The sequence below is a fragment of the Sminthopsis crassicaudata genome, chromosome 3 (assembly GCF_048593235.1).
Source record: "Sminthopsis crassicaudata isolate SCR6 chromosome 3, ASM4859323v1, whole genome shotgun sequence".
NCBI lineage: Eukaryota > Metazoa > Chordata > Mammalia > Dasyuromorphia > Dasyuridae > Sminthopsis > Sminthopsis crassicaudata.
The window spans coordinates 602,796,659-602,809,972 of NC_133619.1; the positions used below are offsets into that span (position 1 = coordinate 602,796,659).

The following is a 13,314-nucleotide window of genomic DNA, read 5'->3' on the forward strand; positions in this document are numbered from 1 at the left end:
ATAGTAACCAAGTCCTTGACAGAAGTAGTTCAACTACATGGAAAGTCTCCAAATTTACTTTTGTACTTCTGGACCGACCTTTCTTGTCCAGCATGAGCTGGTGACTATCTTATGACCATTAGTCAGAGGAGATGCCCCATGTTTCACCAAATCTATGACATCCTACCTTTAATGACATATTTGGGTCTCTTGAGCAAGGCCTATTAACCACTGATTTCACCATGCCTCTTTTACCTACTTGGGTAACAAACGTTATAAATACAGCGTCCTGGAAGATCACGAGGAAGACCCAAGATCCATTTCTCTGGAGGGAACCATGGACCCTTTAGTGAAGTGCCACTGGCTCAGAGCTCTGCCTCCGTCTTTTAGACAATTTTAGTCCCTGCATTATGGGCACTTCGGATGGGGCAGTCTCCTTATTGAGGTGGCAAGGTGGCGGGAATGTGCCCAAAGTTCTCAGTGAGCAGAGTTGGATATACAAAAAACAGCTACTTAAAGCATCGCTGCTATTTCTGCTCTTTTTGTCCCTCAGCCTCCATTTCTGGAGAAGACCTTTTCACACTTTTTGCCCAATAGTCCCCCAAACAGCCAGTTCTTCTTCCTCCTCCCTTACTCTCTGAGATACCACAGCTAAGCCTCCAACCCCTTGCTTTTCTCCCAGTTCTGAGGGACGCTGCCTTCATCCAGCTCAGTTTCACCCTCTACTATGGGTGGTTCTGCTCCGGAGGCAAGGAAGCCAGGCTTCCCTCCCTATGGAACTAAGGTGCAGAAGCAATGGTAGACACATTGGCTGAGTGACAGATATACCCATGGAATAGAGGCCCCACATTAGGTCTAAGTAGCCACACTTACTCTGAAAATACACCCCGGAGCATATCTTCAGGATTCGGGGGAGGGATGCTGGGTTCAGGGAACAGATATAATCCTGGAGGGCCACAGGCTCCATGGTCTTGGAACTTTGTGGGTGCACCCTCAGTCAACAATTGTTCCAGATGGAACAATGTCTGTTCTGGAGTCTGTCTCCTATATCTGCTTCTCCGTCCTGCTTCAACCACATACAAGCTTTTCTAAACTATCGTCCCAGCCCCAGAGGAGGTGGTATCCTGGGAGGGGCCTGGCTTAATTTGGAGGGCCCTCTTTCAGCTCTCATGTCTCCACACTCACAGCTTCCTTCTCCTGTATAACTTCCCCTAAACTTAGTGAGCTATTATAAATGGCTATTTTTAGGACATTCAGAATGCCTTAACCACACAGAGAACATCCTGGGAGCCAGAGAAACACTGAACAACTCTCAGTCTGACTGAAGTCTCTCAAGACTTCCCCATGTCATGGGGGAAGTGATTCTGCTAGTTCAGGAACCTTCTACACTTGAGGTGGAAGGACTACACTTGTACATTTGATCTCAGGTGACAGGACTAGGACCACAAGGCAAGAAACCCAAGCTACACATTCAGGTCTAACAAGAATGAATAAATAAATTTATGCATTATACTTATGATTAAGAAAATTTATGGTTCAGATTCACATCTATAATAAGGCACACTTATGAATTCAGTGTTTTACTGACTTATAGAAAAAGCAATTTGCAGCAACAGCAACAACAACTAATAAGCTTTAATACTAATATAATTATAGCCATATTAATGAAAATGTAAAAAGTACCAGAAAACATTGCCAATCCAGGGGAGCACCAGCTCCTGAGTCACTCAGCTGGGGGAACCTGAATTCCAGCTCTCAGGGTCCCCAGTGGGAAAGTCTCAGCAGAAAATCTTCTCCATGGGTGAGATTCCAAAGCTAGTAAGGTGTCATAATCATTTAAAGATTAGTTGAAACAAAGAAGGCACCAAGTTCAGGGATTATGTTATGATCCTTACTTGGGGCTGGCCTAGATCCAAATGATACACGGCTCCTTTAACAGTCAACATGTCTTAGAAGTACTTGGCTAAGTTTCTAAAAAAACATTTGAGGGGAGCAATCAGCAGGTGGACTAACCCCCTAGCTCACAATCTTTCTGGCTTACAGCCTGCCTTCCTGTTCCTCAGTTCCCAGGATTTATTCAGATAGTGTTCAAATATGTTTCTTAGAAGGGACGATGTTTTCTTTAGTCATGGGAGTCACCAAGAAGATATGAGAGCTTATATGCTGGGTCTGTACAGAGACATGGAAGAACTTCTAATCCATATTAATCAGTCATTCAGCCATAAGTTCTTATATATTGATAGTATAAGCTGCTGAAACTTTATGGGTAAATTTAGTGTGTGTGTGTGTGTGTGTGTGTGTGTGTGTGTGTGTGTGTGTGTGTGTGTATTTCATTTGGTGGAACATATAACTATTGCATATACATAATATAACAAGAACAGAGCAAAATTTAATAAGGGTTAGCTAGTGCAGAAAAATACCTTTGCACAGAAGGAGATTTAAACAAAAAGTCATTCTAATAGTGATTAGTATCAGATGTTACTGAGAGACCTCCATTAATTTCCCAGAAACCATATGTTTGTATTTGATGTTCCTTAAGAGCTCTTTGATTATTCTCTATAAGAAGAAGTCAGAACAGAGATCAAAGGTTCTAGAGACAGGTATATACAAGGTAGAAGCAATGGTTTGGGTGCTCAAGACAAAATAACATTATCCACTATGTCCGGGAAAAATACAAATCATCACCCTGCTAGTGGAGAAAACTCATGTTCTATATGAGGCTATTTGCCCTACAGAATTTAACTCAGTTTGGACACTAAACAAATAGACTGAGAAAATACTTCATATTACATAGAAAAATTAGATATGGAGTATAGAGTAAGATCACAGAGATTAGAGGAATGGTTAAGCAGACAGAGTGCCATCTGTTGCATGACCATTATGCATAAATCTCAATTTGTGCAGTCAGCTAAAGCATGAATAACCTTATTCAAATCTACATAGTGTCCATTAATATGAGGCAAAATAAAACTGTAAAACAAAAGGAATAACATGGAAGGTACATGTCACTATAGCAAATCTGATTTCATAATGTATTATCATGCCCATGCATAAAATACTATCACACTTAGATCTTGTGATAGATGATCCAAAAACATCTTACGTCACGACTGTGGGTTCCCCTCTCTGTGCATTTTCTCTTTGTATTGTTGCAGATTAGAAAGAGATCTAGGGAAGTTCTATCTATAAGTATTTTCTGCGTATTTTTATTTATAATCCATTGTGAACAGTTCTAGAGAGCAATCAGAATAGTATTTTATTGTCCAGATGGAAATGAAAAACATTTCGCGCAATATGAAAAGTTAACCATGGTTTGCATGGTCAGATTTATAGGGAATTAACCTTAAAGTACAGCTCGTGGCGGGGGTGGGGTGGGATGGGACACTTTTATAGCCTTGTTGATAGATAAATTACATGGATGATTTGAAGTGTAGCTGTAGGTATCCTGTTGCCAGCCTTGTGGAGTACTTCTCCACCTTAATTGTACATGGTTATGAGATGCAAGGAATTGTACTCCTGGGGCCCGGGAATAATTTATTTGAACAGTCACCAACATCCACAGTCCTGCAAAACACTTCATTCATGTAAAAAACAAAACAAAACAAAACAACAACAAAAAAAAAACCACAGGTTAATGAGACAATATATAATGCATTGTCTCCTGAATAACAGATTAATTTTTTTTTTCCCTCGGCCACAATTTCTACAGCCTTTGGTCTGCCAGTGGTTTTACTCCTGATTCATACTTTGTAAACTATTCTCAGATCAATGGAACCAAAGTCTCCAGTTCTCAATTCAGAAGACTCAGGCTTCTTAGTCTTAGTTCATTCAATATTTAAACAAGGCGCGATAACTAATTATGCAATTCTTTCCCCTTCAACTGTATGAAAAGACTCAGGGCCTAAATTTTCTAATATTGTTTTAATTTCCCCAACATAATCAGAACCAATTATTCCTCCTAGTATTCCTAAAACAGCTAGACTTGATCAGGGTAAAATATGTCCACAGTACCCAGACAGAATCTTCATCCTTCTTCCAGTGTTGCAAACTTAAATTTGCTAGGGATTAATTCACAAATCCTCTAACGCATATAAATCCTATCTAGCTGACCTAGTGGTGCCTTGATATGGCTCAAGAGCTTAGGGGTCTAAAGCCCACCATTTCACTGTCCAGATAACAAAGGCCTGGACTCTTATTTGCAAATTTGAAGTCATTATTCTTGATAAGGGGGTTTCTTCCCCAAAGGTCTATTATTTAGTTGTTGCAGAGCTTCAAACAAATTGTCTTTCCAACCATGATAAAATTTTTTACCTAATTTCCTCAATTTTTCTTTTAATAGCCCATTCATTTTTCCAATCAATCCTGCAGCTTGTATATAAGGAATACAATAAATCTGCTGTATGTTATGTTGTTTACCATATAAGTCTATTTTTTTACTTTTGAAGTGTGATCCATTTTCACTCTGTATTTGCATAGGGGATCCATAATATAATATCCCCTATGCAAATACAGAGTGACAATGGATCACACACACTAGCAAGGGATATTATATTGTTGGGTAGCTTGCTTGTATGGACAGGCTATTAGCACTCCTGAATAAATGTCAACATAAATATAAGCAAATTGACATCCCTTGCTACATGGGAGAGGTCAAATATAGTCAATTTGCCAAATCTGAGCAGGGATAGTTCCTCTTCCTAAATCTCCCACAGTGTCGTAGGGATCCTCTTTTCTATAAATAGCTGACATAGCTCATAATTGTCAGTCATTTGTCTCGATAAGGAAATAGATATGGAGACTCCTCTATCTAATGGCCACCTATGTAAAGCTTGTGGGCCCAGGTGTCCAGCAGTGTGTGAAGCCATTGAGCCAACCAGGATTCCCTCATCTTCACCAATCCATATTGTATCTTTTTTGGCATGCCTTAGCAATTTTTGCAAGGTCATCCCCCTATGCATTGTACTCACTTTCTTTGCATGAGCATCTACATGAAATACTGAAATATGAGTATTCTGTGCAATACCTCATATATCAACCCAAATTTCCTTTCTCCTTACTTGAATTTCCCTGTTTTTGGAATGCTACATTGGCATCCAAGTGGTAAGTCCATTTGTTACAGCCTGGAAGTCAGTAAAGATGTGACATTGGTCTCTTTTCTTGTTTTAGGACCTGTTCAACTGCTACTAATTCAGCCCACTGACTACTGCCTCCTTTCTTATGCTTTCTAATACAAATTTACTATTTGTATTGTAAATCATAATTTTCCAGTATTTAATTTATCTGAAATATTTAACAGTGCTATCAGAACACAAATTAGTCTTTCCCTTGAGATAAGTGCAGAGTCATTCCCCTTAATGCCAATTATATATTCAGGGATGAGAAAGATAACCACTGAATATTCCTTTTCTAGTAATTGTCCAATTTTCAACTTTATTTTAACCTGTAGGGCAGCTTTCGCCCTACACGCCACCCAACCCTGTTAAAGTGACTGGGATCCCAATCTTAAATTTAGTGGGATTCCCATATATGAGCGTGGCCTCTGCCCCAGTATCAAAGCTTTAGTAGTGGTAATAGAACCATTTTTCCAATATATGACAAGTTTAGTATGAGGCCGGTAATCATCCTTCATGCTTCCCAAATTACGTACTGAAGCTTGGCCACCTATTCTCCTTTAAGATGTTCCAAGGAGGGATGGACAGATGGAGGGGCAGAGAGTGATACTTTAACTCCCGAGTCTTCTGTTCCTTTCTTATCTGCTTTTTATACATCTGGTACCAGAAGTGAATATACCATCAATTTTCTCATTAGTCACCTTAGTTTTTTAGGAGGGCCACAAAGAGCTCTTTCCTAGACATCCTGTTATTACTACCTTGTTTGCCTTGTGTATCCTCTTGATCTCCACTGAACCTTTTATCTGTAGTTTCTCAATCCTCCAGATCACCCAATATGAAATTCTGACATTGTAACATAGAAAATTTACTTTGTAACTCAGCCAGCTCCTTCTCCAAAATTACCTTATACTCCAGAGCTTTATCTCTTTGGTCACACATTTTTAAGATATGCAGTTAGCAGTGTGCACTCCTATCTCCACATTCCCACCATCCCTTTTCTTTTTTTGATTGGGATATTCTGTAAGCAATTTTTAACTGACTACCCGTCTTCACTAGGTCTTGCCCCATTTGTCCACTCATTTGCTCTCAAGGAATTAGGCAAATTCTCCCATCCTTGGATATCTTATTCATGCACCTTATTATTCATATTCCTCTTCCAAAATGGCATACTGTACTCCAAATCCTGTTTGTGACACCAAAATTGTATGATTAAGAAAATTTATGGTTCAAATTCGCATCTACAGTAAGACACTTAAGAAGATGATCAATATTTTGTTGATTTATAGAAAAGGCAAACAGGCAATTTGCAGCAACAATAGCTAATAATCCCAATACTTCTATAATTATATTTACATTAATGAAAATGTAAAAAGTACTAGAAAACATTGCCAATCCAGGGGAGCACCAGCTCCTGAGTCTCTCAGCTGGGGGAACCTGAATTCCAGCTCTCAGGGTCCCCAGTGGGAAAGTCTCAGGCAGAAAATCTTCTCCATGGGTGAGATTCCAAAGCTAGTAAGGTGTCATGATCATTTAAAGATTAGTTGGAACAAAGAAGGCACCAAGTTCAGGGATTATGTTATGATCCTCACTTGGGGCTGGCCTAGGTCCAAGTGATACATGGCTCCTTTAACAGTCAACATGTCTTGCAGGAACTTGGCTGAGTTGCTAAGAATCATTTGAGAGGAGCAATTGGGAGGTCGACCAACCTCCTAGCTCACAATCTTTTCTGGTTTACAGCCTGCCTCCCTGTTCCTTGGTTCTCAAGATTTAATCGGATTATTATTCAAATTTGTTTCTTTAGAGGGGAAGATGTTTTCTTTAGGTATGGGAATCACCCAGAAGCTATAACTGCTTATATACTGGGTCTGTACAGAGGCATGGAAGAACTTCTAATCCATATTAACCATTCAGTTAATTAAGCTCTGACCATTTGTAAGGTACTGGGAATATAAATATGAAACTCACATTCTGGAATACTATTGTGCTATAAGAAATGACGAGCAGGATGACTTCAGGAAAACCTGGATTTGCATGAATTGATGCAAGTGAACTGAAGAAAACCAAGATATCATTGTAGACAGTTAATGGCAAAATTGTACGATGAACAATTAATGACAGCAATTTTGAGCCATCAAAGACAATCAAAAATGACTCATAGTGAAAAATTCTGATTAGGATAAAGACCAAAGCATATTATTTTTTACTTTTTTAAAAATTTTTTTGGTTTGATTTTTCTTGTACAAAATGACTAATATAGAAATGTTTTACATGATTGCACATGTAAAACCTGTATCAGATTACTTAATGCCTCAGGGAGGGTGCAAAGGAGGTAGAGAGGGAAAGAATTAGAAATTCAAAACTTAAAAAAAAGAATGTTAACAATTGTTTTTCTGTATAATTGAAGAAAAAATAAAATATTATTTTTAAAAAGTAGCTCACGTTCTTATGAGGGAGATCACATTAAGAAATAAACAAACAAACTCACTGAATTTTCAGTCTTACTGATGTTTACTTGAAAGATATTGTCTCTCTCTTTGGAGAAACCTCAATCTGGATTCTAAGATGTCAGAGTTAGAAGGGACTTAAGAGATTCAACCATCAGAATCCCTTCACTTTACAGATAATGAGTCTAAGCATGGTGGAATTTAAGCAGCAAGGCTTATGTTCAGTGACTAGAACCAGATGTTCAGAAAAAAGTTGCTCAATGGATCATTGTTGTTTTCAGTTCTTTCTGTACCTCAGACTCCACTTCTAGATATTTCTACACTCCCTTAAACTCTTGCCCAATTAGTTCTCAAACCCAGAAAGTTCTTCTTCTGCTCTTATTCTCCCCACATACTAGCATGACCTCCAATCCCTTAACTCCTTAATTCTCTCCCTAATAATCCCCCTGCATCAGCCCTGTCTTCTCTTCTCTCTATCTTGACTCCTTGGGGAACACTGGCCTCCTCTCTTGGCTCCCTAACCCGGCAACATATTGTTGATGAAGCTTGGCCAAGCCTCAGCCTCAGATCCCTCTCACCATTCCCTGCCCACACTTCTGCACAATGTGCTGCTGAGCAGAGAAAATCATGCAACTGTTCTCATTGGATCTACTACACAACCTCACTGGGCCCCTCACTGGTGCTAGGCAGTCCTATTATACGTACCATATCTGATATACTTGCTACTACATCAATTCTTTATCCTACTCTCTACAGAAGGTCTTCCAAAACCTTTTCATGCTTCCTCAAACCTCCAATGACTCATCCTCCCCCTCTCTTCTCTGAAGACAGAAAATATTTTACAGAAAAAAATGAAGCCATTCGCTATGAACTCCCTCTTCCTCATCTATCACTCCTCCTTTACTCCTGACTCACATGAAAGTGGCCTTAGTCCTTACCAAGGCTAACCCATTCTATCCTGTCTCTAAGACATCAGCCCCCCTCTGTCCCTTCCAGTCTGTCACCGATTTTCAATTTGTCCCTGACCACTGGCTCATTCCCTGCTACAAGCACACCCTTTCTTCTCTCTCCTGGGGGGGGAACCTCACTTGATCCATCTCTACCATTCTATATCTCTTTTGTCCTTTATAGCTAAACTCCAAAAGGTTCATATAACAGATGCCTCCACTTTCTCTTCTCACTCTGACAATCTGACCCCTTACAATCTGGTTTCTGACCTAATCGCTCCAGCAAAACTGCTCTCTCCCAAGTAATCAATGATCTCTTAGTCGCCAAACTCAATGGTCTTTTTGATCCTCATTGTCATTGACCCCCTTGCTGTCTTTGACATGGCTGATCACACCAGATTGCAGATGACAGACTGGGGATGACAAAAGAAGTGATCTCTAGGTTTTCAGGATACCCTCCCCCTTCCTGGTTTTCCTCCTACTTATCTGACAGCTTCTTCTCTATCTCCTTTGCTGGATCCTCCTCCAGATCATAACCTCTAGCCAACCACTGTTGACAGCTTCCATGCACTTAATTACCATCTCAATGCTGAAAATTCTCAAATTTATCTTTCCTTCCCTGTCCTCTCTGCTAACCTCCAATCTCATATTTCCAACTGCCTTTCAGACATCTCATACTAGAATATGTCCCAAAATGAGCTCATTATCTTTTCTCCTCCTACCTTCCCTATTACTGTTTCACCTTGCATCTCCCAAATATGCCTACCTCCTCCTCTATGACACTGCAGCCACCCTAGGCGCAGACACTCACCTCACCCCTGGACTATTGCAATAGTTGTTGGGCAGCCTGCCTGCCTCAAGTCTCTCCCCATTTCAGTCCATCCTATACTCAGCCACTAAAGTGATTTTTAAAAATCAAAGGTCTGATCATAACATACCCCCCAACTCACTAAATTGCAATGTTCCTTCCAGGAACAAATTCTCAATGCTTGGTTGCCATTTAAAGTCCTTTATGACCAAACTACCACTGTAGTCTTCTTACACCTTACTCAGTAATCCAAAAAGACTTGCTTGCTGGCATTTTCTTTGACTGTGAAATATTCTCTCTCCTCTGCTCTGACCACTAACTTTTCTGGCTTCCTTTAAGTCCCCACTAAAATCCTATCTTCTACAAGACTCCCCCCAACCCCTCTTAATTCCAACACCTCCCTTCTCTTAATTATTTCCTACCTATCCAGTATACAGCTTGTTTTATGTATATTTATTTGCATGTGGATTGTAAACTCCTTGAGGGCAGGAACTATCTATTGCCTCTTTTTATAAGATCAGCATTATAAACACAATGCCTACAGGGCACATAGGAGGCACTAAATACTGAATGCACTTTGACCTGAATACAGGCCTTTGGCTCATCAACAGCATTCACCTGTCTTTTGCACACTCATGCACACTTACCCCACACCCACACTCATTTTTTCTGTCTGGCTTTAAAAAGTTCTTTGCTAATACGCCATGCAAGTCAGGCACAGGTCCCTTTCCCATAGACTCAGAGAATTTTAGAGAGGACTTCAAACATTTCCTGAGTGAGGAAATTCCCTTTTCAAATAAAAGTGGGAGCATTCTCTGTAAAGTACAATCATGGAAAGTTGCCTAGAACATTTAGAAATTAAGTGACCTGCCCAAGGTCACATAGGATACAACTTGGTATCAGATTTTCCAAATTTTGAGCTAGCTCTCTATGTACTACTGATAGGGTACAATTTCTAGGGGAAATATAGCAGTAATCTATTGTTCTAATAATCTGTTTGCCAATGATTCTAAAGTCTTCTGGACTTCACATAATTCTACAAACATAGTTTACTGTCAGACAGATAATCTGCAGGGATCAGTGGTAACCTAGTTCCTGAGCCAATAATGAATAGACCACCCCTCAAACCTACCTGTAAGCCATGAAATTAACAAATAAGTAGCATGAAGCTCTGGTCTCACTAACTTTGTCCTATGAATTTATTTTCTTTCTCCTGGTTCATTGCTAAAATTCTTTTGGAACTTAGCCTTATAATTATAATAAACTTTATCCCTTGACTTGGAGATGTGTTCAAAACTGAAAATTCTTTTGAGACACTCTGTGACGCCAATCTGTGACCCTAACCTCTTGGTGTCTCCTTTTGAGCCTCAATACTGACTATTCCATGCTACTGAGCTGAGATCTGCCTCCATGCAACTTCCAACTTTTGTGCCTCATTCTATCTTAATAGGGGCCAAGCTAACAATTCTGATCTCATTCTTTACTGGATATTTGCATATACTCCACTAAGTCTTCTTTTTCTCCACTTTTTTAAAAAAAATTCCTTCTAGTTCAGCTAAATTGATGTTTGTTATATTTTATTTTTACATATTTTACTTCCACTTCTGATTTTTAGTATATGGCCCTCCTAACTTTCCCCTCTCTCTTCTTTAAATCCCATTTGTCTTAAGAGAATTTCCATAACCTTATATGATGCCAATCTAAAGCTTACTCTTTTGACAAATGGTGCTAATTATATCCCCCCTTCTATTTGAGGAGTGGGGGGAGAAAATTTAGTTGTTGGTAGGTAAAATAAACTGTTATTTTTTTTTCCCTTTGTGGGTTCCTCATTTTGTTAACCTTGATCTTTCAGTATTTCTAAGTTTCCGGTGACCAGAGGCCTCTCCCTATTTTGGGGGAGCAAAAGCTGAGAGAACAAGCTCTTTTCATTTTTCCTCCCTTCTCCCCAAGTAACCTCTCTGAAAAGCTAGTTTTCTCATTCTTTTGCCACCCATTTGAATCAGGAGACAGATAAGGTTTTGGTGAAAGGGCTTGAGAGATTTCAATAGTCTTCAAACCTGTGTTCTCCAGAAATGAGGGCTATCAAAATAAGTTTTCTTGAGCCTAGAATAGATCTAGGCCTATTCATCAAGAACCAAGATAGAAGCAATTTCTCAAAGTGGCTAGGGCTAGGCACAAGTCTGATATCAGGCCATCAGTTTCCTGGGGCTCTTGTCACTGTTGCTCCCTCTTACCCCTCCAAATCAAAAATATTATAAGTGTAATACTTACATAAGTACTTCCCCCTATAGAGAGATAATCGATGTTCTATCCTACTTTTGTCAACAGCTTTTCCAAATCTCTTGTTTCTCCAACCTCTCACACCATCTTTGTCCCCATACTTTCAGATGAAAGCCTTGCCTCATACTTTATTGAGAAAATTGAAGCCATTTGTCAAAAGGTCTCTTTCTCTTTTCATGTCATAGCTCTTTGACATCATCTAACACTATCTGTTCAAATCTAATGGGCAGGTGGCTTTTTTTTTTTTTTTTTTTTTTTTTTTTTTTTTTTTTTTTTTTTTTTTGCTGAGGCAATTGGGGTTAAGTGATTTGCCCAGGATCCCAAGCTAGGAAGTGTTAAGTGTCTGAGACTCAGGTTTTCCTGACTTCAGGGCTGGTGCTCTACCCACTGTGTCACCTAGCTGCCCCATGGCCTTTCTTTTTTTTTTTTTAACCAGGATTAAACCTGATATGTCTTTTTGATCTCATCCCCTCCTGGAACTTCTCCAGATGAGTATATCTGCTCTATTGTTCCCTTTTTCTAATCACCAATCTCCCTCTTTCCAATAGTTTCTTCCTGTTCCTTACAAATATGGCCACATTTCTCCTACTTCTTTTTAACTGTTATTTTAAAAATATATTATTCATTCTTAACATTCTTTTTACTTTGAATTCCAAATTCTCTCTCCCCTCCTTCAGTCCCTTCCCTATTCACTTAGAAGATAAGAAATTTGATATCCACTTAGAAGATAAAAAATCATGGAAAACATATTTCTATGTTAGACATGTTGCAAAAAAAGAAAAAGTATGATAAAAGTGAGAAAATTATATTACAATATATACTTAAGAGTTCATCAACTCTCTGGTGGCAGAATTTCATCCCTTTACTCGTATCCACCTAAGTTGGAAGGCTGCTCTTCTTTTAAATAATTTTTATTACATAAAAATTTCTCAATTGAATATAAAAATTAGCATTCATTTTTCAAAAATTTGTATTCCAAATTTTCTCCCTCCCCTCTCCTGCTTCTTGAGAAGGTGAGCAATATTATGAAAAACATATTTCCATATTAGCTATGTTACAAAAGAAAATACACATACAAATAAGAAAAATAAAATTTTAAATGTATTATTCAGTCTGCACTCAAGAGTTCATCAGTTTTCTCTCTAGAGGTGGAGAACATTTTTCATAATTGGGTCCTCTGAAATTGTCTTAGATCATTGTCTTGATCAGAGTAGACAAGTCTTTCACAATTGATCATTGTTACAATATTGCTGTTATTATGCATAATGTTGTCCTGATTCAGCTCACTTCACTTTGCATTAGTGAATATAAATCTTCCCAGATTATTCTGAAACCATCCCACTTGTCATTTCTTATAGCATCACATTAAGTCATTTCTTATTCCATCACAATCATATACCACAACTTGTCCAGTTATTCCCCAATAGATGGGCATGCCTTTGATTTTCAATTCTTTTCCAGCACAAAAAGAACTGCTATAGGTATTTTTTTTAGCCATATCAGTCCTTTTTTCTTTCCCTTTGATCTAGGTCTTAGATAGAGACCTAGTATTGGTATTGCTGGATCAAGGGTATGAATAATTTATAGCCTATTTTTCCCATTTTTAAAAAACAAAAAAATTGCCTAGAGCCTACCATTCTGCAAGCTATCAATTGTCCTTTATTTTTCCTATCTTTTTCAAAGTCCCTGGACATCCAATTTGAGCTGTCTGAAAGGCCACTGAAATATGGCCCAGTAATCACCCT

General features: G+C 38.8%; 1 protein-coding gene across 1 annotated transcript in view; it reads right to left on the reverse strand.

Annotated features, from left to right (window-relative positions):
* Positions 1-1,302, reverse strand: part of THEMIS2 (thymocyte selection associated family member 2) — a 34,354-nt gene extending 33,052 nt beyond the window's left edge. Inside the window, exon 1 of the mRNA XM_074305635.1 lies at positions 853-1,302. Within this exon, the coding sequence (XP_074161736.1) occupies positions 853-946 (94 nt within the window). The 5' untranslated portion in view covers positions 947-1,302. The remainder of the gene's footprint in view (positions 1-852) is intronic.
* Positions 1,303-13,314: the final 12,012 nt, after the last annotated feature.